Genomic DNA, 26,523 nt, shown 5'->3' with positions numbered 1-26,523 from the left:
CGGTGATCAGGGAGAAGCAGGTCACCAGGGAAGTGTGGAGGGGTAAGTATGACTATTATTCTTTATATAAAGCAAGGGTTGCACAAACATCACTAACCACAACGCCCATGCAGTCCTTGCCAAACGATTTTAAAGCTGTGTAATAGGCACTGTAAGCTAGCACTAATCTAGCAGATCTGCGCTCGCTTACATCGGGCCTTGTTATTCCACCCTTATCATTTCAATGTCACTAGGGTGTGTCCTACACAGTCTGACACTGCGGGATACTTGGCCGATTACTGACCATTCAGGACAATAATTATTTAGTGTAATAGTGAATGTTGAAAGGTAATGATCAGCCGATATACACAAGATTGCCAAATTGTGGTCTTTTAACATGCTGAAAGATCACAATTTGTGCAGCGATGGTCTGCAGTGCGCTGATCTGTGCAAAAGGAGTGGTGGCAGCAGACCGTCTCTGACTTCAATGGCAGCCCGAACGATCCAAGCATTGTTTGGGTGGCCCCTCCTCGCTCACTGTCTGTCTGTGTCATTTTACAGGCAGTGGGCAGAAATGAGGGGAAAACCAGCACCGAGCTGGAAGACACAAGTACTTCCCTGAACAGATCAGTCAGGAGAGGCCACAGGTCCCCTTTAAATCAGAGTTATTGTTGAATAAGGTTTTGCAGAGGGTATTAACACGTCTATTTTATATATATTCTAAAAAAAAGCCTCGTATTTGAATAATGAATAACAGGTTTACGCTTCATCTCCTCAACGAGACGTATACTCGACCTCTTATCTGGTTCAGAATATATTTAGCCAGTGTGAGAGTTATTGATCATATCGGCTGTATTGATAGTACTGGTTTATAACAGATTTGAACAATGTCAGGCTTGTAGTAAAGTACTAGGAGAATGGCTGTACATGCAGGTTTTCCTGAGACAAAGGCAACGCTGTCATACCTGGAGCTATTTTGCCGTCCTGTGCAGCTGGGCCATCTTTCAGAACGTTTTTCACCTGGAGAAACTCATCTGGTCTGTCTCCTCCAATGATGGTAAAGCCAAACCCCATGGCGCTCTTCTTAAGGGATGTGCGCAGTATTGCTCCCTTTAAAAGTGCTGGATCTCTGGTGAATGCAGACTTGTCGGGTTCTAAAATGAATTAAAAAAAAAAAAAAAAAAAGTCAGGGAAGCACTTGTGTTCTGAATGGAGAAGGGAGGGTTAAAGAGGAAGTCCCACAAACTGTAAAATATGGGGGGTGGGTGAGAGAAACAAACACACAAGTGAACTCACCCACCCCTGTGCCTCTGTTGTGCCGCTCAAGGGTCCCGTTCATCGCCGCAGGAAACTGGGTACTTCACGTACTTGACGATTTCCCGGGCGATCACAGATTAGGTCATGACGATGCAGCTAGTGGAGCTGCAGGACCTTGGCTGATGTGAACGGGACCCAGGAGCGGCACTACAGAGGCACGGGGGATGGGAGAGAGTTCACTTATTTGTTATTTTCTCACCCCCACCCCGCTCTTTTTGCAGTTCGTGGGACTTCTCCTTTAAGACGCTGCCAGACTCCTCTGGCAGTGTTATATCTCTCCGATAGCAAAAGAATGGGTAGTGAAATCTAACATGCCACCAACCATCAAGTCAAAAGGCCCGCATTCACATAGGGGGCTTGGCCAGTCATGCTGAAATCAGCCGAGTTGGCCAACTTATTCCTGATGTTTATTGGAAATTCTAAGTATTTTTGGTTGTATAGTGGACCCTCTATTGATCAGACTTGTCAAGCTTACTGAGCAGTATTTTAATATGGCAGGGTACATTTTCCACTGCCATTAGGAAATACTTTTACCATAAAAGCATGCACATGGTCTGAAATAATATTAAAGGAGAAGTCCAGCGAAATTATTTATTAAAGTATTGTATTGCCCCTCAAAAGTTATACCAAATCACCAATACACGCTTATTACAGGAAATGCACATAAAGTGCATGTTATCCAGGAAGTGACATCACCATGTTATCCAGGAAGTGACATCACCATGTTATCCAGGAAGTGACATCACCATGTTATCCAGGAAGTGACATCACCATGTTATCCAGGAAGTGAAGCCTTGATGCAGTAGTAAGTGCAGGGATAAAAGCACTTTATAAGCATTTCCCGTAATAAGTGTATATTGGCGATTTGTATAACTTATGGGGGGCAATACAATACTTTAATTTTTTTTTTGCCAGTCTTCTCCTTTAATGTAGATGGTACACGGCAAGGTAACATCCAGATGAACACCCAAGACCCAAGGTTTCTAAAAACATCATACTTCCTGTAGTTGGCTTGCCATTTTATTATACTGCACCCTGGTTCCATCTCTTTCCCAGGTAACCACACATGCATTGGGTATTACTAACACCTTTGTATCATAATCAAGGGGAATTACTTGCACTACAGCAGCATTTCTGTAAGATCAGAACAGCTCTTACCCCCTACAGGGATCCATGCCCTGTCACCAATTCACTGTTGGCCCTTCCTTTGACAACTTTGTCAGGTAATAACCACTGTTACCGCAGAAGGTTCTAACCACAAGGTTAGTTATTAACTAGAGATGAGCGAATCTTCAGTGCGCTCATGTTAGTCCGAATCCAAACGCTCTGCATTTGATTAACGATGGCTGAATAAGCTGGATGTCATCAGGACTCCCTAGGTTGCATCCCACTTCTGAGTGTGCTCGAGATTTGCTCATCTCTATTGAAGGGGTAGCTCAGCAGAAAAAAAAAAAAAAAATCCTTTCAAATCAACTGGTACCAGAGATTTGTAATTTACTACTTCTATTGAAAAATGTCCTGTAGGAAGTGGTGTATTCTTTATCGTTTGGAGAGATTTTTTTATGGGGATTTGCTACTGCTCTGGATAGAGGTGGCAGCAGAGAGCACTGTGTCAGACTGAAAAGAAAACACCACTTCCTACAGGACATACAGCAGATGATAAGTACTGGAAGACTAGATATGTTTTAATAGAAGTAAATTACAAATCTCTGGCACCAGTTGATTTGAAAAAAAAAAAAAAAAATGTTGATTTACAATCCCTTCAACTACAAATTAACCCATACCTGGAATCAACGCTCCCTCTGGTGCAGGTAAACTCAGCTGACCCAGCTGTTTCCTTCTTTTAGCCTCTAGAACTGGATTCTCGAATTGGGTTTTCTGATTAATATGACTAAAAACAAACAAACAAACATAGGTTAGTGCGGCGATTCAGATAATTTAACTGTTACTGTTATTTACAAAAGGGAAAAAACTTTTGAGAAGTTATAGAGACAGGTCAAAGGTTGATCCAGGTAGAGTGGTCCAGGTCTGGTCGCCAGGACCCCCCACCGATTGCTAGAATGAGCTAGGGGGAAGTTGCTCGGTTAGAGGAGTTTCTCCCAATCTCTCTCCATACTTTATAAGACAGGCACCAAATACTGTATACACTCTGTTTCCCCCAAAATAAGGGTCTTTGGAGTTGGCTTGAAACATAAACCCTACTCGAAAAATAAGCCCTAGTTACAGTCAGTACCTTCAGCGCTAGGTTATGTCACATGGTGTCATGTAGAGAGAAAACCGGCATACTGTAGCTCCCAACCATCCTGGACAAGCAGTGCGCTACCACTTTTTTCCAGTACCACAATCACAATCTGTACTAGGTCTATGTCCTTTTGAACGGAATACGGCTCAAAATTAACAGGGACTGTGTGAATAGCCCAATAAAAATCAATGAGCTCATTCCACATAATTCGGTGGGGTCTCAGCAACCAGACCGATGAAAACTTTTGACATGTTAAGTTTTTTTTTTTTTCTTTTTTTCAATTCAGAAAATGACACCAACAGTTTATACACATAAGAAAAAAGGATCAAACTTGTAAAAATTACATAATGCTTTACATAAACACAATACATAAAAACAAGCCCTGCTTCATACAACACACAGAAAGAGGCTTGTACATAAATAAACAGTCCAAATCCTAAAAAAATTAGCCAGTCCACATCGTAGAACAGAGACATCAACTTTAACATACAAATTATCATGTTCAACAAATGAAAGTTAGAGTCTACCTGACACAGGGGACTCTCTTGGCAGCTTTCCTTCTCCTGCTCTTCTACACTTACAGTGTCCTTTAGACTGTATGTAATGCTTTCTGTAATCAGCTGGTGAGAGGCAACATTACATGGGAGCATTACACGCAGAGATGGCCAGGTTAGGAGGACTTTAAAAAAAAAAAAAACTTTGGAACTGTCCAAAGCAGGAAAGTTGTTTTTTTTTGTGGGGATCTGCTACTTCTCTGGACAGTTCCTGACACGGACAGAGGTGGCAGCAGAGAGCACTGTGTCAGACTGGAAAGAATACACCACTTCCTGCAGGACATACAGCAACTGATAAGTACCGGAGAACTCCAGCAAAAAATTTTCCTTATGTATTGTATTGCCCCCCCCCCCCCCCAAAAAAAGTTATACAAATCACCAATATACACTTATTACGGGGAACGCTTATAAAGTGCTTTTTTCCCTGCACTTACTACTGCATCAAGGCTTCACTTCCTGGATAACATGGTGATGTCACTTCCTGGATAACATAGTGATGTCGATTCCTAATTAACAGGGTGATGTCCCTTTCTGGATAACATGGTGATGTCACTTCCTGGATAACATGGTGATGTCGATTCCTAATTAACAGGGTGATGTCCCTTTCTGGATAACATGGTGATGTCACTTCCTCGATAAAATGGTGATGTCACTTCCTGGATAAAATGGTGATGTCACGTCCCGACTCCCAGAGCTGTGCGGGCTGTGGCTGCTGGAAAGGATGATGGCAGGGGGACACTGAGGGACACAGGGCACTGGAGGGACACTGAGCCTCCCTCTGCCATCATCCTCTCCAGCAGCCACAGCCCACACAGCTCTGGGAGTCGGGGTGTGACATCACCATGTTATCCAGGAAGTGACATCACCAAGTTATCCAGGAAGTGACATCACCATGTTATCCAGGAAGTGACATCACCATGTTATCCAGGAAGTGACATCACCATGTTATCCAGGAAGTAACATCACCATGTTATCCAGGAAGTGACATCACCATGTTATCCAGGAAGTGAAGCCTTGATGCAGTAAGTGCAGGGAAAAAAGCACTTTATAAGCATTTCCCGTAATAAGTGTATATTGGTGATTTGTATAACTTTTGGGGGGCAATACAATACTTTAAGAAAAAATGTCGCTGGACTACTCCTTTAAGAGGATACCTTCTAGTAAGAAATACAGTAAAGTAGTAAGTATGCTTGTGAGTCACATTATGTAGATTTGTATCTTGCCAGTGTAAATGTACACATGTTGCAGCGCTGCTTTTAGGTAAGAACATGGAACCCTATGAAATACATTACAGCTTTTACAGTAATCCTAGTGGCGCTGTAAAGGTTTGTGCAAATAGCAGAGCTGTTATGGTCAGGATTTTTATACACAGTGTGGCGGCCTCAATTATTAGGAGGCGAATGACACAGTCTTTTAGGTCCGCACATGTCAACGTGTATTCACACTTTTAGGACTATGAACGTCCCCCATGACATGCAAAAAACAAATAATAGTTGCAGTTGGATTATGTAGTGTTTACCAGACACGCCGTGAGGTAATGTAGCGAGCAGAGGGGCTCCTCTTCACTATGATGCTCACAGACTCTTCCTTCACAAAGCTGTCACCATGACGGGCACCCGCAAATTAACTGGTCTCCCCGGATATTTCTACCAGGGAATTACCAGAGCAATTACACATTTAGCAATTCTTGACTAATGTGCCTTCTCGTAATAAGTAACGAGATCATTAACCCCTTGATGAACACAGAATACTCTCATGTAGGGGAGCTCTATTTTTTCCTTGAAAATAAATAAAGCACTCAGTCCAAAGCGGAGTTTAAAGGGGTATTCTGCTCTAAATTAACTTTCAATATGTTGCTGCCCTTGGGGATAACATAAACAGGCTACCTTTCCGTCCTCCGTTGGTGTCCTCTTATGTCATTTTCGGATCCCTGGCTGAGCGATCCTGCCTCCACTTTCCAGACTGACTCACGTAAGGGTAATAGCCTGCTCAGCTAATTCCTGGCTGAGATGGGGCAATGTCAAGGCCAGTGAGTGGGCTATTAGCCCCAGACGAGTCCGTCTCTGCAGTGGAGGAAGGATTGCCCAGCCAGGGACCTGTAGATGACGCGTCGTAGGAGGATATTGGGGAAGTGCAGAACGGTAAGAATGGGTTGTTTATGTTATCCCCATAGGCAGCCACATATGAATAATAAGTTATTTTTGAGCAGAGTCCTCCTTTAAGATTTTAAGATTGCAGTCTGAAAGTGTAACTGTCGAATCAGCAGTGAGTTCCTCCCTTAAAGTGGAAGGTCAGGTCTCCTTAGATACCAACACTCAATCAACCCGTAATATACAAGACCCTCATTAGATTCAATGGGGATGGGGGGTGGGGGGTAAGGGTCGCATGCATTACAGTCCCATTGTGCCAGAATTAAATAGATTTATCTCACATCACATACATTTCTAAATCACATAACAGATGCAATGCAAACTGCTCCAGAGTTCTGGCACATTTCCGATAGTAACTCTGCCCCAGTGTGAAAGGAAGCAGGGAGCTTTAAAGGAGAAGTCCGGGTAGGCCCTTTTTTTTTTTTTTTTTTTTTTTTTTTTTAAGAAAGTGCTTGAGAGGGGAAGGATAACCTCCCCTGCTCCAGCACTGGTGGTTGCATACCGCCGCTCGGGTCAACATCTGCTTCCTGGTCTGAGCGAGGACCAGAGTCATGATGTATGGTCCGCTCAGCCAGTCAGTGGCCATAGTGGGACCTCACATGTCACGACTCGGACCCCCGTTCAAACCAGGGAACGGCTGGGCGACTGAAGCAGTGGTATGCGGCCACCGGCATTGGAGAAGGGGGGTAAGAGCAAGTTATTCCTTTCATCCTCCCCCTCCCCCGGCACTTGCTAAAAAAAATGGGTCTGGTCGTCTTCTCCTTTAAGCTTTGTAGAAATAAAAGTAGATATTAATTCTTAAATATTTTATAAAATCATTACAGAATTTTTGACATTAAAAAAAAAAAAAAAAAAAATCAATATACGCTACACAGTGGAAAAGCTACTATCTCTACATTAGAGGGCTTTCCAAAGCTTGTCAGTGGTCAAATAATGGAGGAATACCAATGGAAAAAGCCCTGCTCCTGTATGCCTCACCCTATATATAAGTTTTTATAGGTCTGGCCAGAACCAACATATGAAAATAAATAAATTATCTCATTAATAAATGATGTCCAGAGAAAACGGGAAATCAGGCGTATGATGAGACGTCCGGCGGTGTTAGATCTGGTGTGGGGGTCAGTAACAAAGAGCGGATCATTATTTGTTCTCAGTGCAATAAATTCTGCACATTTAATTCCTGTCCCAGGTGCCTGACAAACAGCAGGAAATTACAGCTCCTCGCTGTGCTGTCTGCTCCGCCAGGCTTCTCTCCCAGGTAGTTAAATATTCATACACAGGATACAAAGGCAACCCGATCAAACACCTCAACCAATTCAGTATTAGTCCGACAACCAAGCCGCAGGCGGTGAGAACTACGGGGCAGAATTACAAGATATTTGCTGCAATTTCATGTGTCACAACGTTCCATCTATTCACAAAGATATTCTATTCTCTCTATCACAATATTATACAGGCCATCTATCAGAGGAGCTCTACCCACAAAGTACCGTTTTAGTGCTTTTAGGGAAAAACTTGTCTCACGGCACAGAGGATCTCATGGAACTATGTAGGTCGCTCAAGAGCACGGAACTGCGCATGCTCTAGTTTCTGGCCCTGCTTGCAGACTGACCACTGCGCATGATCAAGCTGTCTCCTGCAGTAGTGCAGCCCCCAAACGTCACATCCACCTCTGAAGCTGATAGGCAAGCTGGACTGTACAACAAATAAAAAGTCACCGGAACATTGGACATTGCTGTCATGTGACCACACAGACCTCTGACATCAGCCCCGCTTCTCTATTCTAGCCTGTTGTACTACACTACTACATTATGGGGATCTGTAGTTCCATCCTGTATCTACAAACTGCTGGTGTGTTTTCAGGTTTATGTACTTACTATACTGTATACGCCACATGCTGATTGCTATACAGTACAGTAACTTTTATTCAGAATAAAAAAATCATTATTTTTGGGGTGTGGAACCAATTGTCTGCATATCAATGATTTCTTATGGGTAAATTTGCTTTGGTTTAAGAGTAGATTTGGATTACAAGCACAGTCCCGAACCGAATTATACTCGTAATCCAAGGCACCACTGTATCTTGATTTACCTTCATAGAAACAGTAAGGGTACAAGAGCCTTAAAAATCCAGAAGACTAGTCAGCAGTACGTTGTGAACGCTGCTTGCCCTTTAATAGTATAGACTTCAGGACAATTATGTAAATCACATTCCAAGTCGGCGATACTAGAGCGCTCCTTGAAGTGTTCATAATTAAACAACATGTGGTACCATTGTTAAGCCGAGATAATTTAAATACAAAGTGATAGGAAATTAGGCGGCTGGAGTATGGAAAGTGATAGCACTTAATGGACTCTGCTGAGTAGGTACCTTTTAAATAAAGTGATGAAGCTTTACTGTTCTGTCAGCTACCAAAAAACACAAACAAAATACATATACCTATAAAGCCATCATTCCCAAGCCTTAGAAACAGTCTGGATATTAAACTGGTCAATATGTTATGTAATAACTGAAGTAAAAAGATTTATTGTCACAACATTTCTTAAAGGAGAAGCCCGGCCTCCGGGGGTATTTAAAAAAAAAAAAAAAAATGGTTGGACTTCACCTTTAAAATATTATATGAATATTTTAATACACGACTATGGAAGATTTCATCTCTTATTCCTAACATACAGGCAGTCTAGGGGAGGGGGCCACATGGTCTTTTTCTGCTATCACTATTTAGCAAATACAGTATGCACTATCATAGACCTTTTTACGGCCTCATGCTCATGTTCCGTATATTTAGATGGTGTTCAACGGAATGGATTATCGGACCTCCCGGCATCATGTATTATTATGATGCCAGAAGCAGTGAAACAGTTTGACTCTTCGCACGGCTGTGTCAGTACAGCAACTGAAAGATTTAGGCTGTTTCGGAGCTCCCGACATCATAGTATACACAAATGTGTTCCACACTGTCCGTATGTAGGGAACGTGCATGAGGCCTTATACTGGTTTTAGGCACTACTAAGAGAATCTATTGCTGGTAACTGACTGCTCTCAGCAAATTCGCAATTGCCGTAATATGTTTTGGGACCGGTTAAGGCAAGGACTACATGGACTGCAGCAAGACGGGAAAGACAAGGAGTAGAGTTGAGCGGATCTGTCAAAATGTTCGGGTTCGGCAACATTGTTTGAGCCTGAATGTTCAGCGTTGGATTTCCTGCGGCTGTAGAAGTTGGATGTCACCCTAGGGCTGCCAGGAAAACATGGATACAGGTTACGGCTGTGCAGGTTTATTTAATAAATGTTGATTTATAATCCAGCTTTTGATGACTTGAAAATGATACTGACTATACATAGGAAAATGAGAGAGAAATATAATTACCATAACATAATAATGTGGAATGTGGTAAACTAAAAATGGAACAACAAAGACTAATAAACATAATCTAGGGAAAAAGATAAACTTGTACTGATTGAAATCGACTGTAAAAGGTACATGCTGGGGGTAAACTATCCATACCTGTGCACATTGACTTCTAGACCCCATGTGCCCTACCAGACTATACAGTATACTAGACCCCATGTGCACTACCAGATTATACAGTATACTAGACCCCATGTGCACTACCAGATTATACAGTATACTAGACCCCATGCGCACTACCAGATTATACAGTATACTAGACCCCATGTGCACTACCAGATTATACAGTATACTAGACCCCATGTGCACTACCAGATTATGTAGTATACTAGACCCCATGCGCACTACCAGATTATGTAGTATACTAGACCCCATGTGTACTACCAGATTATAAAGTATACTAGACCCCATGTGCACTACCAGATTATAAAGTATACTAGACCCCATGTGCACTACCAGATTATAAAGTATACTGACCCCATGTGCACTACCAGATTATGTAGTATACTAGACCCCATGTGCACTACCAGATTATAAAGTACACTGACCCCATGTGCACTACCAGATTATGTAGTATACTAGACCCCATGTGCACTACCAGATTATATAGTATACTAGACCCCATGTGTACTACCAGATTATGTAGTATACTAGACCCCATGTGCACTACCAGATTATGTAGTATAGTAGACCCCATGTGCACTACCAGATTATGTAGTATACTAGACCCCATGTGCACTACCAAATTATGTAGTACACTAGACCCCATGTGCACTACCAGATTATGTAGTATACTAGACCCCATGTGCACTACCAGATTATATAGTATACTAGACCCCATGTGCACTACCAGATTATATAGTATACTAGACCCCATGTGCACTACCAGATTATATAGTATACTAGACCCTATGTGCACTACCAGATTATATAGTATACTGGTCCCATGTGCACTACCAGATTATGTAGTATACTAGACCCCATGTGCACTACCAGATTATACAGTATACTGACCCCATGTGCACTACCAGATTATGTAGTATACTAGACCCCATGTGCACTACCAGATTATATAGTATACTAGACCCCATGTGCACTACCAGATTATGTAGTATACTAGACCCCATGTGCACTACCAGATTATGTAGTATACTAGACCCCATGTGCACTACCAGATTATATAGTATACTAGACCCCATGTGCACTACCAGATTATATAGTATACTAGACCCCATGTGCACTACCAGATTATATAGTATACTAGACCCCATGTGCACTACCAGATTATATAGTATACTAGACCCCATGTGCACTACCAGATTATATAGTATACTAGACCCTATGTGCACTACCAGATTATATAGTATACTGGTCCCATGTGCACTACCAGATTATGTAGTATACTAGACCCCATGTGCACTACCAGATTATACAGTATACTGACCCCATGTGCACTACCAGATTATGTAGTATACTAGACCCCATGTGCACTACCAGATTATATAGTATACTAGACCCCATGTGCACTACCAGATTATGTAGTATACTAGACCCCATGTGCACTACCAGATTATATAGTATACTAGACCCCATGTGCACTACCAGATTATGTAGTATACTAGACCCTATGTGCACTACCAGATTATGTAGTATACTAGACCCCATGTGCACTACCAGATTATATAGTATACTAGACCCCATGTGCACTACCAGATTATATAGTATACTAGACCCCATGTGCACTACCAGAATATATAGTATACTAGACCCCATGTGCACTACCAGATTATATAGTATACTAGACCCCATGTGCACTACCAGATTATACAGTATACTAGACCCCATGTGCACTACCAGATTATGTAGTATACTAGACCCCATGCGCACTACCAGATTATGTAGTATACTAGACCCCATGTGCACTACCAGATTATGTAGTATACTAGACCCCATGGGCACTACCAGATTATGTAGTATACTGACCCCATATGCACTACCAGATTATACAGTATACTAGACCCCATGTGCACTACCAGATTATGTAGTACAGTGTTTCTCAACCTGCGGTACGCGTACCCCAGGAGGTACGCGCCGCAGGCTGAGGGGGTACGCCGGGAGGTGGGGGGAGAAAATATTTTGGGTGCCGGGACACTGCTATCACCCAGCAGTGTCCCGGCACCTATCCCCGCCGCTTGTCTCACATCCTTCCCCCAGCAGCAACCTTACCAGCTTTCTGTGGGGTACAGGACATGGTGAGGCTGCTGGGGGAAGGATGAAGTCCGAGGTCACAAACCAGCAGCCTCTCAACTCACTGTCTCTGAGGCCCTGCTGGTCCGGCCGCCTGCGTGGACAACAGCCTGCCGCCGCATCTCCTCTCCGCCGGGTCACCTCAGGCAGCCTGTTCGGGATTCGTCCCCAGGCAGCCTCACGCTCTTCCCCCGCGGCTCCCGGATCAGGTTGCAGCGTCCAGCCGGGGGCTCCAGGAGGATATGCGGAAGCCTGGGGACGAATCCCCCCATCATCACCTCTCTCCCCCCTCCACCTCCTCTCTACCCCCATTATCACCTCTCTCCCCCCTCCACCTCCTCTCTACCCCCATCATCACCTCTCTCCCCCCTCCAACTCCTCTCTACTACCATCATCACCTCTCTCCCCCCTCCACCTCCTCTCTACCCCCATCATCACCTCTCTACGCCCATCATCACCTCTGTACCCCCATCATCAGCTCTCTCCCCCCTCCACCTCCTCTCTACCCCCATCATCACCTCTGTACCCCCATCATCACCTCTCTCCCCCCTCCACCTCCTCTCTACCCCCATCATCACCTCTCTACGCCCATCATCACCTCTGTACCCCCATCATCAGCCCTCTCCCCACTCCACCTCCTCTCTACCCCCATCATCACCTCTGTACCCCCATCATCACCTCTGTACCCCCATCATCAGCCCTCTCCCCCCTCCACCTCCTCTCTACCCCCATCATCACCTCTGTACCCCCATCATCAGCTCTCTCCCCCCTCCACCTCCTCTCTACCCCCATCATCACCTCTGTACCCCCATCATCAGCTCTCTCCCCCCTCCACCTCCTCTCTACCCCCATCATCACCTCTCTACGCCCATCATCACCTCTGTACCCCCATCATCAGCCCTCTCCCCCCTCCACCTCCTCTCTACCCCCATCACCTCTCTCCCCCCTCCACCTCCTCTCTACCCCCATCATCACCTCTCTCCCCCCTCCACCTCCTCTCTACCCCCATCATCACCTCTCTCCCCCCTCCACCTCCTCTCTACCCCCATCATCACCTCTCCCCCCCCTCCACCTCCTCTGTAACACCATCATCACCTCTCTCCCCCCTCCACCTCCTCTGTACCCCCATCATCACCTCTCTCCCCCCTCCACCTCGTCTGTACCCCCATCATCACCTCTCTCCCCCTCCACCTCCTCTGTACCCCGATCATCACCTCTCTCCCCCCTCCACCTCCTCTCTACCCCCATCATCACCTCTGTACCCCCATCATCACCTCTGTACCCCCATCATCAGCTCTCTCCCCCCTCCACCTCCTCTCCACCCCCATCATCACCTCTCTATGCCCATCATCACCTCTGTACCCCCATCATCAGCTCTCTCCCCCCTCCACCTCCTCTCTACCCCCATCATCACCTCTCTACGCCCATCATCACCTCTGTACCCCCATCACCTCTCTCCCCCCTCCTCTGTACCCCATCATCACCTCTCTCCCCCCTCCACCTCCTCTCTACCCCCATCATCACCTCTCTACGCCCATCACCTCTCTCCCCCCTCCACCTCCTCTCTCTCTCCCTCCACCTCCTCTCTACCCCCATCATCACCTCTGTACCCCCATCATCACCTCTCCCCCCTCCACCTCCTCTGTACCCCCATCATCACCTCTCCACCCCCATCATCACCTCTCTCCCCCTCCACCTCCTCTGTACCCCGATCACCACCTCTCTCCCCCCTCCACCTCCTCTCTACGCCCATCATCACCTCTGTACCCCCATCATCAGCTCTCTCCCCCCTCCACCTCCTCTCCACCCCCATCATCACCTCTCTATGCCCATCATCACCTCTGTACCCCCATCATCAGCTCTCTCCCCCCTCCACCTCCTCTCTACCCCCATCATCACCTCTCTACGCCCATCATCACCTCTGTACCCCCATCACCTCTCTCCCCCCTCCTCTGTACCCCCATCATCACCTCTCTCCCCCCTCCACCTCCTCTGTACCCCCATCATCACCTCTCCACCCCCATCATCACCTCTCTCCCCCCTCCACTTCCTCTCTACCCCCATCATCACCTCTCTTCCCCCATCATCAGCTCTGTACCCCCTCCACCTCCTCTCTAACCCGATCATCACCTCTGTACCCCCTCCACCTCCTCTCTACCCCCATCATCACCTCTCTCCCCCCTCCACCTCCTCTCTACCCCCATCATCACCTCTCTACGCCCATCATCACCTCTCTCCCCCCTCCACCTCCTCTCTCCCCCTCCACCTCCTCTCTCCCCCCTCCACCTCCTCTCTACCCCCATCATCACCTCTCTACCCCCATCATCACCTCTCTACGTAAAAAGTGGAAGTCCACAGCTCCAAGTAAAATGTAAAGTCTTTATTAGAAATCCTCTTAAAATCCAAACATAACAATAGAAAACACTCCGACGCGTTTCAGGACACTGGTCCCTTCATCATGGCAAATTTATACTGAATATTACAAGCTTTTATAAGAGGATATGACCAGTATGTTACAAGGGATACGCCCCCCAAAAGGGAGGAGAAAAACATCACATGATGCTAACAGGTGTGTGCTAATAGTTGACTCCTCCTCTCTACCACCATCATCTCCTCCCTACCCCCATCATCTCCTCTGTACCCCCTCCACATCCTCCCTACCCCCACCACCTCCTCTCACCCCTCATCACTCATCACCTTCTCTCACCCCCATCACCACTCTCCTCCTTTCCTCCTCTCTCCCCTGTCTTCCTCTCCCTTCTTCACCTACTCTCTTCCCTGTCTTCCTCTCCCCCATCACCTCCTCTCTCCCCTGTCTTCCTCTCCCCCCTTCACCTCCTCTCTCTTCCTCTCCCTTCTTCACCTCCTCTCTCTTCCTCTCCCCCTTCACCTTCTCTCTCTTCCTCTCCCCCTTCACCTTCTCTCTCTTCCACTCCCTCTTCACCTCCTCTATCCTCCTCTTTCCTTCTTTCCCCCCTCAGACCTTACTCTCCCCTTAATCTCCTTGTGGCTCAGAGGCTGGAGAATAGAGGAAGATCCCCTCCATGGGCGGATAACGTGAGTATGAATTTTTTTTTTTTTCGTTTGTTGGGGCAGGAGGGGGAGGGAGTAGAATGGTGGGCGTTACTATGGGGACAGGGCAGGAGGCATTATTACTATATGGGGGGGTCATAGAAGGAAATATTTTTAAATGAGGGATCCTAAATACGGGGACAACCCACACACCTACTCACTTTACAGCGCATTACACCAAACAGCGAAATTATTACTGTATGGGAGCCTATAGGTAGGAAAAAGGGAGGGAAGTTAAAGGAAAACTGTGATGCCTAAGATGTTTGGCAGGTTCTCTGGCAAGAGGTAAATTGTAGCTGCGAGAAATCATCATGGTGGTCTGGGCCAGATGGAGAGGAAAAGGAAAAGTGATATATGGCTACATGGGGAGGTATCTGGCTATAGAAGGAGGTATATTAACTACATGGGGAGATGTCTGGCTGCAAGGGGGTAGGTATCTGACTACATAGGGGGACGTATCTGACTACATAGGGGGAGGTATCTGACTACATGGGGAGATATCTGACTACATGGGGGAGGTATCTGGCTACATGGGGGAGGTATCTGGCTACATGGGGAGATATCTGACTACATGGGGGAGATATCTGACTACATGGGGGAGATATCTGACTACATGGGGGAGATATCTGACTACATGGGGGAGATATCTGACTACATGGGGGAGATATCTGACTACATGGGGGAGATATCTGACTACATGGGGGAGATATCTGGCTACATGGGGGAGAGGTATCTGGCTACATGGGGGAGAGGTATCTGGCTACATGGGGGAGAGGTATCTGGCTACATGGGGGAGAGGTATCTGGCTACATGGGAGAGAGGTATCTGACTACATGGGGGAGGTATCTGACTACATGGGGGAGGTATGTGACTACATGGGGAGAGGTATGTGACTACATGGGGGAGGTATCTGGCTACATGGGGAGGTATTTGACTACATGGGAGGAAGTATTTGGCTACATGGGGGAGGTATCTGACTACATGGTGGGAGGTATCTGTCTACGTATAAGGGGTATCTGGCTACATAGGGGAGATATCTGGCTACATGGGGGGAGGTATCTGGCTACATGGGGAGATATCTTGCTGCATATAAGGGGTATCTGGCTACATAGGGGAGATATCTGGCTACATGGGGGGAGGTATCTGACTACATGAGGAGGTATCCGGCTACATGGGGAGATATCTTGCTACATATAAGGGGCATCTGGCTACATAGGGGAGATATCTGGCTACATAGAAGAAGGCCTCTTGACCACATGGCGGAGGTATCTGACTACATGGGGGAGATATCTGGCTACATAGAAGAAGGCCTCTTGACTACATGGGGGGAGGTATCTGGCTCCAGGGGGACATATCCCACCTGCTTCTCTGGCACCCGGTTTACTGACAGCCTGCTCAGCCAATCAGTGCACAGTCCCACCGTAGCCACTGATTGGATGAGCGGGCTGTCAGTGAGCTGGGAGCCAGAGAAGCAGGTGGGAGTACAGGGAGGTAAGTATGATCTGTTAAGGGCCGGCAGCTAATTAGGTAAATAGGCAGCGGCTACATTCTCGCAGCAGATAGAAAATCCTCTGTGAGAATGCAGAGCCATAGGCCATAACAGTACAGAGTATCGCAGTGGATTTTGCTGTGAAACATACATGTAAATCTACCCTGGGCAATGTTATTAATGGATGGCATCGTTGGGGGTACTCGGCTGGAGCATCTTGTCGCATGGGGGTACTTGGCCTGAAAAGGTTGAGAAACACTGATGTAGTATACTGACCCCATGTGCACTACCAGATTATATAGTATACTAGACCCCATGTGCACTACCAGATTATATAGTATACTAGACCCCATGTGCACTACCAGATTATATAGTATACTAGACCCCATGTGCACTACCAGATTATGTAGTATACTGACCCCATGTGCACTACCAGATTATGTAGTATACTGACCCCATGTGCACTACCAGATTATATAGTATACTAGACCCCATGTGCACTACCAGATTATATAGTATACTAGACCCCATGTGCACTACCAGATTATGTAGTATACTGACCCCATGTGCACTACCAGATTATGTAGTATACTAGACCCCATGTGCACTACCAGATTATGTAGTATACTGGTCCCATGTGCACTACCAGATTATATAGTATACTAGACCCCATGTGCACTACCAGATTATGTAGTATGCTGGTCCCATGTGCACTACCAGATTATATAGTATACTAGACCCCATGTGCACTACCAGATTATGTAGTATACTGGTCCCATGTGCACTACCAGATTATGAGTCTGTATAAATTCTATGTTATGTGGAGTATTACTATCGTACCCATAGAAACGATGGGCCCACACTGCACTCCCATATGCCTTTTAGACATAGAAGTTTAGCCAAGATCAAAACGCAGTGGCAGATTCTACTGGACACTGCACTGGCAAGGAGTTCCCTGGTCCAAGCATTGCATTTATTGGAAAATTTCTGCCTTAAAGCGACTGTACCCACAATCTGCCCCCCCCCCCCCCCAAACCACTTGTACTTTCGGGTACCTGTTTTTAATCCAAGATGCAGGTGATGCAGTTATTGTCCAAAAACAACTTTTAAATTTGCAGCCCGGTGTCAAACTGGGGTGGCCTAGAGTGTCTGTGCCCTAGGCCTACATCGCTTCTCCACCCCTCATCATCATTAGGAATGCCCCTGGCAGGATTTCTCCTATTCACCACTTGTCTGAAAACTGCACGTGTGCCTTAAAGTGTCACTGTCGTGACATTTTTTTTTTTCTTTGCAGGAATCAATAGTCCAGAAAAAGCAATTTGAAGCTCTCCCCCCCCCCCCCCCCCCCCCCCGGTCTTCATTGTTCTCCTATGGAGAGAGCTAAATAAACAACCAAAACAGGACAACAAAGAGTTAATCTACAAATACAATCCCCTTTATCTCCTCTGACAGTCACCACTGACCTCTCTGACCTCTCATTACAGCTGTCACCCAGCTCTGTGCCTGTAATCCTCTGTTCTCGGCTCTCTGCTGTCGGCTAACTCCCTCCTCCCCTCTCTATAGAACAGACAGCTTGTGTCTGATGCAACAAGTCATAATTTCCAGATTTTTTGCAGTGGATGGAAAAGAGGGAGGGAGGGGGGGACCTGGGAAAAGGCTTTATAAATGCAGATAATGGCCTATTTGGCTAATAAACCCAATTACAAAGTTTCTTAAAATCGCCTGGACTATTTATTTCTGCAAAAAAATAATAATATGACTCTTTAACAATTCAGCACCTCTGTGGTGTTCTAACAAGTGATGAATAGGAGAAATCCTGCCTGGGGCATTCCTAATGATGATAAGGGCGGGGAGGAGGGACGAAAAGGCGGTGCAAGCCTAGGGCACAGACACTCTAGGCCACGCCAATTTGACACAGGGCTGCAAGTTTTAAAGTTATTTTTCAGGACAATAACTGCATCACCTGCCGAACAGACCCCAGGACAGATCTCGGATTAAAAGCAGCTATCCGAAGGTACAAGTGTGTGTGTGTGTGTTTGTATGTGGGGGTGGGGAGGCTAGTAGTTAGAGATGAGTGGGACTCTAGCATGATCCCTTGGTGGCTGAAGTAGTTGAATGCAGCCCTAGAGAGTCCAGAAAAACATGTGTACAACCTATGGCTGTATCTGTATTTTCCAGGACTCCCTAGGGCTACATCCAACCACTTCAGCCACCGGTAATCAAATGCAGAGTGAACTCATCTCTCTAGTAGTAATCTGACCAAAAAAAAAAAAAAGTATATATTAGGGATGGTCCGAACCTGCCGAGGTTCGGGTTCATACAAACCCCAGGCTGTATCCCAGTTTTCTAGGCGGTCCTCCCGCTGTATCCACCCGCTGCACGGAGCGGCCAGACAGCGGGAATCTGCTGCCGAGCGTTCGGGTTCATACAAACCCGAACCTCAGTAGGTTTGGACCATCCTATATATATATATATATATATATATATATATATATATATATATATATATATATATATACACATACATACACACACACCTATCTATATCCAGTAGTTTTTTTGTTAGCAAAATACTTTCTAGACCCAACCCTAGAAGCATCCAGCCCTGGGCACAGTACCATGCATGATGGAATCACATAGTAAGTAGTAACGTTTCATTATTTTATTACAGACATATCAATACAAACAATTACACTAATAAAACAATGATGTTTTCTGCATTCAGCCTCTTGGTTTACCAGAACGGATCCGCTCCAGTGCATAAAATGACAAATCAGTTGTATGAGCGCATCATTATAAGGGCGTATGAAACAATAAGAAATTTTATAGATACAAGCAGAATCAATTTTGTGGGTCATTTCTCGAAATGCTGTAAGATGCAAAGGGCGGCATCGGGGTTTGATCTCCAATATACCGCTTTCCTTCTGACACGTCAGTCACATCAATGTGCTGCTTGTACAGGCCACTTCCAGCAATGATGTGCTGACATGCCATGATATGGGTTTTTTTCCTAATGCATCTCAAACCACATTTCACAGAAAAGAAGTTACTGGAAATAGAGAGCAGCACCTACTGGCCACCAGAGCGGGCCGCGCAGAACAGTCATTAACCTACGGGTCCGAATCATGACATAATGCAGACACCAAGATTGACGTTGGTATCCAACTAAATTATCTTGTAGATATCAGTTTTTCTTCCATCTTCTCTCCCCTTAAACCAATGGTCCTATACAAGGTAGGTAACATTGCTCTCATTTACAGACCTTGGAATTCAGACATTTTGGGTCAGACATTTTTGTTTTTTCTTCCTTTCGTGTTTAAAAGGCCATAGTGCTTGTATTTTTTCACGTACAGACCCACATGAGTCCTTATTTTTTTTATGCCAATTGTACTGTCCATAAAATATGCTGTGAAATATATTAAAAATTAAGTATATATACACTGCATTGATCTGTGCTCGATTACCATGGGCTGCTGGAGCCACTAGACCCCAGGGAAGGCTTTTTCAAGCCATTTAAATGCAGCTGTCAACAGTGAATCCCCCTGGTGACGCCATAACATAAGCTTACATCATGATTCGTCAAGGGTTAAATTTTGCTTCATATCCCCTTAGTTGTCTTTATAAAATCCAATACTTTGGTTGTAGTATACTTTTGCTCACAGCCAGTTAGTGATGACAAAAACTGGTACCTAAAATTTCTTCTATTCTAGCTCAGGACGCCCATTAATAACCTATTACATAGCTCAATGACTGTGCGGACTTCAATCAGACACATTCCCATATACATAGAGAGTTGTCGACAGTTAATTATTTTTTCACTGGTCAAGATTCGGTTATCAGCCAACAAGAATAGATTTGCATGTTTGTCAGATGATCACTGGCCCTATTACATGGGATGATATCTGCCCGTGTGATATGGCCTTACATCTATATTTAGATCTCGTCTGGTTGGAGAGTTCACGAGCTGGTTTAGAGATGCCCCTATAAAGGCTTATATTACATCCATGATTTTGTATATAAATGCACAAGGGCTATTCTACCTTCCGGCATGATGAAGTCACCCATACAATGTCCCCCTTTCTGCCATTTTGGTAATTTTATCCACCAACATGTTATCATAATCCTCAGTTTGCCTTGGAGACCTATAGATAACACCTATCCTAATAGCATATCTGCCCAAGATCCAATGGGTTCTACATCAGCCAAATAAGTATTTCATTGCACCAGACCATGAAAGTTAAGAAAAGCAGAAAAAAAAGTGGCTCAACAATAGCGCTGATGCCCATTGGTCAAACCAAAGGTGCTGTGATCCAAAGAGTTAATCAACGTAACTTTATTGGGACAACGTATTTCGAAGGCCCTGCTGCCTTCTTCATCAGGGCATCTAGAGTTATGTCTACATGACCACATCAGGTGAGCGGCTTCTTTACCACCTTGTTTCATGTTACCCTCTTAAACGAGGATACGATTAACGGCAAATGCATCTACTTTTTTTTTCTATTGTACAATGCATCAAACCAGACATCTTTTATGATTAGTGAAAACAAGTACTTAACAAAACAAAAGAACGTTTTGCTGTTACCAAAATACTGCTGTTTTTAACTACGCACTTTTGCTTTGCTGCAGGTTATGGGGTGCCGATGAGTTTCCATGACAACTAGGGGCTTAAAGGGATTCATCCATTTTAGATATTAAATGCCTAGCCTTAAGATAGGTCATCGATATCTGTTTAGTGGGGTGCAGGCACCAGGCACTCACTCCTATTAGCTGCTCAGGCAAGCCGCTGCGTTCAGATCTATGCTATATACATCACTTGGAAATCTTGGCACTGTACAGTGTGTTGTGGTGGTGCCAGGTTACTTCAACTCCGCTCCTTCTGAAGTGAATGGGAACTGATCTGCAGTAATGTGGCGCCAGTACTGGGCTATGTTCACACTAAGTATTAAAAAAAAGGCATCTGCTTTTCTTTTTTTTAAACATCCATTATTACCAAATTATAATTGAAGTCAATGGAATGCAGTGAAGTTAATGGAATGACGGCCGCCCAATACACCTAGGGGGACATTTGTGAAGCGCCAAAAGTAGCATTTTGTGGGGCAGAGGGCCCAGATGCGAATAAATCTATATGCACATGCGTCTATTATAAGTTTTCGAGTCTGGCCCCTTTACGCCAATCGCACCAGAGGGGCGGGGAGCGAGGATAGAATGAGGGGCACGGCCTCTGTGTCCGCCGAATTTAACATTGTGTCTCCTCACAAATTCGGGGAGTATCGCTGCTGCATGGATATTTTTAAGCAAAGCACAAAAAATGCCGTACTTAATAAATGTCCCCCCTACAGTAATAAATAACGGATATTGCTTCCACGGACATCAAATTAATAATCATGACAATTATTCACAGACTTTTTTTTTTGCAAACGGAAGTTATTTTATTCGTTCACACATTGTTTTTTTTCACCGTACTTTCACCGCCTTTACTATTAAAGGGGTTATCCAGCGCTACAAAAACATGCCCACTTTTTCCCCTCTTGTCTCCAGATTGGGTGGGGTTTCAAACTCTGTTCCATTGAAGTAAATGGAGCTTAATTGCAAACCACACCTGAACTGGAGACAAGAGAGGGGGAAAAGTAGCCATGTTTTTGTAGCGCTGGATAACCCCTTTAAAGCGACTCTGTACCCACAATCTGGACCCCCCCCCCCCAAAACTGATTGTACCTTCGGATAGCTCAGCTGCTTTTAATCCAAGATCTGTCCTGCGGTCTGTTTGGCAGGTGATGCAGTAATTATGCTAAAAAACAACTTATAAACTGGCAGCCCCATGCCCAACGGGAGTATCTGTGCCCTAAATTTGCACCACCCCTCTATACCTCTTCCCCACCCTCTTCATCATTAGGAATGCCACTGGAACATTTGCTCCATGCTTGAACATTGCACAGGTGTCTTAACGATCCAGCCCATGTGCCGGGCTGCCACAGGTGGGGAATAGTAGGCAATCTGCCTGGAGCATTCCTAATGACGAGGAGGGACAGAGAGGTGGTGCCAGCCTAATGCATACACAATCTAGGCCACTCCCCTAGGACACGGGCTGCCAGTTTAGTTGTTCATTAGGACAATAACTGCATCACCTGCCAAACAGAACGCAGGACAGATCTTGGATTAAAAGCAGCTATCTAATGGTACAAGTGGTTTTGGGGGGGGTCAGATTGTGGGTACAGAGTCGCTTTACATTCAATGAACTTTAAAGAAAGAACCACACCTAACATAGCCTGAACTAGAATAATGTACCGACAGGCATCATAATAATGACAGGCACCCAAAACGCAAAATGATGTTATTTGCTACTCAAAATGATGGACGTCATTTTAAGAATAAAAAAAAAAAAAGACAGAAAAAAAGTCATGTAAACTGAGTAGAGATGAGCAAACCTGGAGCAGGCTCGAGTCCATCCGAACCTGATAGTTCGGCATTTGATTAGCGGTGGCTGCTGAACTTGGATAAAGCCCTAAGACTATGTGAAAAACATGGATATAGTCATTGGCTGTATCTATGTTTTCCAGACAACCTTAGAGCTTTATCCAAGTTCAGCAGCCCCAGCTAATCAAATAACGAACGATCGGGTTCGGATGGACTCAAGCATGCTCGAGGTTCGCTCATCTCTGAGCCCTACAGTATATCGGGCACATGCTTTTGACTGATATCCTGGCACCGCAGCTCATCCAAATAGCTGGTTGAAGAGGGCGCTAGGTGTCAGCACCCTAAAAGTCATGGATACCGATGTCCTTTTCTATAAATTAACATTTAATTTTAAAAAAATTGTAAAGAAAATACAAAGTATCACAATATCGTAATAAAAAAAAAAAACAATTATAAAATTATATATATATATATATATATATATCTTGTATGACTTGTATGAAAAGTGATAGACTTGGATAGATGATGGGCCTACTGAGAAACCCTACTGAGGGGCCCCAGATGATCAGTCGTAAACAAATTGTAAGATATGATGTGGTACATCTAACAAGCAATCTTTAGTAATGGTGATGACCACAAAGCAATGAGATGCCTTTGCTTTATAAAAAGCACATAAAATACCATCCACGTAAATATTGCTGGATCCTATTCTCGCGCTAGTTACACATGTAACAGACAGGTCCCCGGGCTGCCAGAAACCTTTCCAAGCAAACTGGTATTTGTGTTGCTCAGTGGAAGAGGCAGAATGCTGGAAGCCATCCCTAGCTCCAATGGATAGTGGCATATGAGTGGGTGTTTATGTGAACACAAGACACCATGCGGAAATCTGGAATGACAAACCGCTCTCCCGCCTTCTGCATCCGACCAAAAATATACACGGCCAAAAAGAAAAGTTCACATGACATCTTAGTTCTGCTTATTCCAGGTGAAATGTCCTCCATATCCAATGGCTCCGGGGGGGATGTGGATAAAGATGTTGCTATGGAAACGCAGCTTTTCCGGAAAAAAAAAAAAAAATGCTACGGCTGGTAAATCCCTCCGTATCCTAAGGGCCACTAGGACGGCTAAAGGGTTAAGTGCTAGCGGCAAGCTGTAAATGGCTGTATAATATGCGTGCGCTGTAAAATATTAATCATCATCCAATATGGAAGCAAGACTTTAAGGGCTCACAACTTCCCACACAAACTAATACGCTGTTAGGAAAATAAATGTAGGCATGCATAATTCATTTGTATAGTGCCATCAATGTACGCAATGTTCCTTAAGGTTGAGATAAAGTACAAACAAGGGGCTTAAGTGCGGGATCCAAGGACTGATGGAAGGAGCAATTAACAGCACGGAAAATAACAATGCTCCGCCACAAAGAACCTGCGGAACGCGGTAGACGTGTAGACACGCGAGGCGCTCCAAACTTCACAATATTTAATTAGATCACAGTCCGTTCACAGCGCTAACACAAATCTCTGGATACCTGACAGCTCCAGACAAGAACAAGAAAATTAAAGCTTAAAGAAGCACTCCGTTTTTTTCTTTTTTTCTTCCCAGCTGCAGACTGGTGCAAATACTTACCAATAATAATGATTCCTGTCCTACGGCACCGTTTTAATCCAGCTGTTGGTGACATTACAGCTCTTCTGACCCCTCTTCTTTCTACGCATTGGAGACCCTGACTTCCGGCCTCCTGAGCTGCAGAGCTGAAGCTGAAAAGGTCATGTAGGCGCCAGCAGGATCTGAGTGGCGCCGTAGGACTGGAAAGAGGCCGTGCTGTGGGACATCGATCATTGGTAAGTATATGTGTAAGTAATGAGCATCTGCCTTCTGCTGAAGACCGAAAAAACTCAATGTGAGCTTTTCTCTCCATCTACCCCCTCCCTTCTTAAACAGCTGATGTTAACAAGTCCCTATCAACTTGTATTGTAGTGCTCCTCACGCTGTGCCCGGTTTGGGGGTCGGACTGTTTCCCGTTGCCGGTATTTAGAAAAAAAATTAGGCGGGGCAAGCAGTCAAACTGGTGTGGCCTAGTGGCACTGATGCTCTAGGCTACGCTAGTTGGACTGCCTTCCCTGCCCCCACATTGCTAAAAGTTGTTATACTTCTAAATAACATCATCGTGCGAAAGACCAACCCCCAAACTGGGCACTGCGTGAGAAGCATTACAACGCGGTGCTGGCGGTTCGGGGGTGGCAAGATACAGGGTGGCTTTTAAAAGTTATCTACTCCAAATTGGTACTGAAAACTACAGACCACTACACAAAAACAGAGCCTTCACACAGACCTATACATGAAAAAATGTAAAAAAAAAAATAAAAATAAAAAGATATAGGGGTTGTAGGTTTTTTTTATATTTTTAAAAGAAAAAAAAATCATAGTAATCGTAACTGTCATTTTTACTGTATAGTTCACCACAATCTTTTTTTTTTTTTTTTTTTTTAATCAGTGAGCTAAGCCCTTTAACCCCTTAAGGTCAAAGCCAATTTTCGTTTTTGCACTTTTGCTTTTTCCACTTTATGTTTAAAAGTCCATAGCACTTGCATTTTTTCACCTAGAAACCCACATGAGCCCTTATTTTTTGCGGAACCAATTGTACTTTGCAACGACAGACTTTATTTTTCCATAACATATGCTGTGAAACTGGAAAAAAATCATTTGCGCTGTCAAATTAAAAAAAAAAAAGAATTTGTTTTGATTTTGGGGAGTTTTGCATTTACGCCGTTCGCCCTGGGGTAAAACTGACTTGTTATATATGTTACTCAAGTCGTTACGATTACAACGATATGTAACATGTATAACTTTTCTTGTATCTGATGGCTTGTAAAAAATTCAAACCATTGCTAACAAATATATGTTCCTTAAAATTGCTCTATTCCCAGGCTTATAGCGCTTTTATCCTTTGGTCTATGGGGCTGTGTAAGGCACCATGATGTTTACTTTCTATTGGTACCTTGATTGCGCATATACGACTTTTTGATCACTTTTTATTACATTTTTTCTGGATTTGATGCGACCAAAAATGCGCAATTTTGCACTTTGGAATTTTTTGGCGCTTACGCTGTTTACCGTGCAAGATCAGGAATGTGATTAATTAATAGTTCGGACGATTATGTGCGCGGCAATACTAAATATGTTTATTTATATTTATAAAATGGGAAAAGGGGGGTGATTTGGACTTTTAATGGGGGAGGGGATTTTTTATTAATAAAAAAAACATTTTAAGTTTTATTTTCACTTTAACTAGAAGTCCCCCTGGGGCACTTGTATATAAACAGCACTGATCTCTCATAGAGATTAATGCTGTGTACATACACAGCAAAGATCAATCAGATCGGTGATAGATTGCTTTGGCCTGCTGCAGGCCATGGCAATCTATTGCCGAGCCAGGATCAGAGTCATTGCGACAATGAGGCCCAACACGGGCAGAATAACGGATCTCCCCCCCCCCCCCCCCCATTCCTAATGATGAGGAGGGTCGGGAGGAGGGACGGAGGGGTGGTGCAAAGTTAGGGCACAGATACTCCCATTGGGCACAGGGCTGCCAGTTTAAAAGTAGTTTTTTAAGACAATAACTGCATCACCTGTCGAACGGACC

The 26,523-nt window shown here is 44.7% G+C and overlaps 1 protein-coding gene across 2 annotated transcripts in view; it reads right to left on the bottom strand.

Moving 5' to 3' along the window:
• Positions 1-26,523, bottom strand: part of MAGI3 (membrane associated guanylate kinase, WW and PDZ domain containing 3) — a 256,352-nt gene that overhangs the window by 56,117 nt on the left and 173,712 nt on the right. For both annotated transcript variants that reach the window (XM_069944683.1, XM_069944684.1), the window contains exons 8-9: positions 3,081-3,187; positions 945-1,133 (exon numbers count right to left, since the gene is read on the bottom strand). In XM_069944683.1, the coding sequence (XP_069800784.1) occupies positions 945-1,133; positions 3,081-3,187 (296 nt within the window). The remainder of the gene's footprint in view (positions 1-944; positions 1,134-3,080; positions 3,188-26,523) is intronic.

The sequence above is a fragment of the Dendropsophus ebraccatus genome, chromosome 11 (assembly GCF_027789765.1).
Source record: "Dendropsophus ebraccatus isolate aDenEbr1 chromosome 11, aDenEbr1.pat, whole genome shotgun sequence".
In the NCBI taxonomy this organism is placed as follows: domain Eukaryota; kingdom Metazoa; phylum Chordata; class Amphibia; order Anura; family Hylidae; genus Dendropsophus; species Dendropsophus ebraccatus.
The sequence above is the reverse complement of the archived record's forward strand: the minus strand, read 5'-3'. Positions and strand labels throughout refer to the sequence as shown.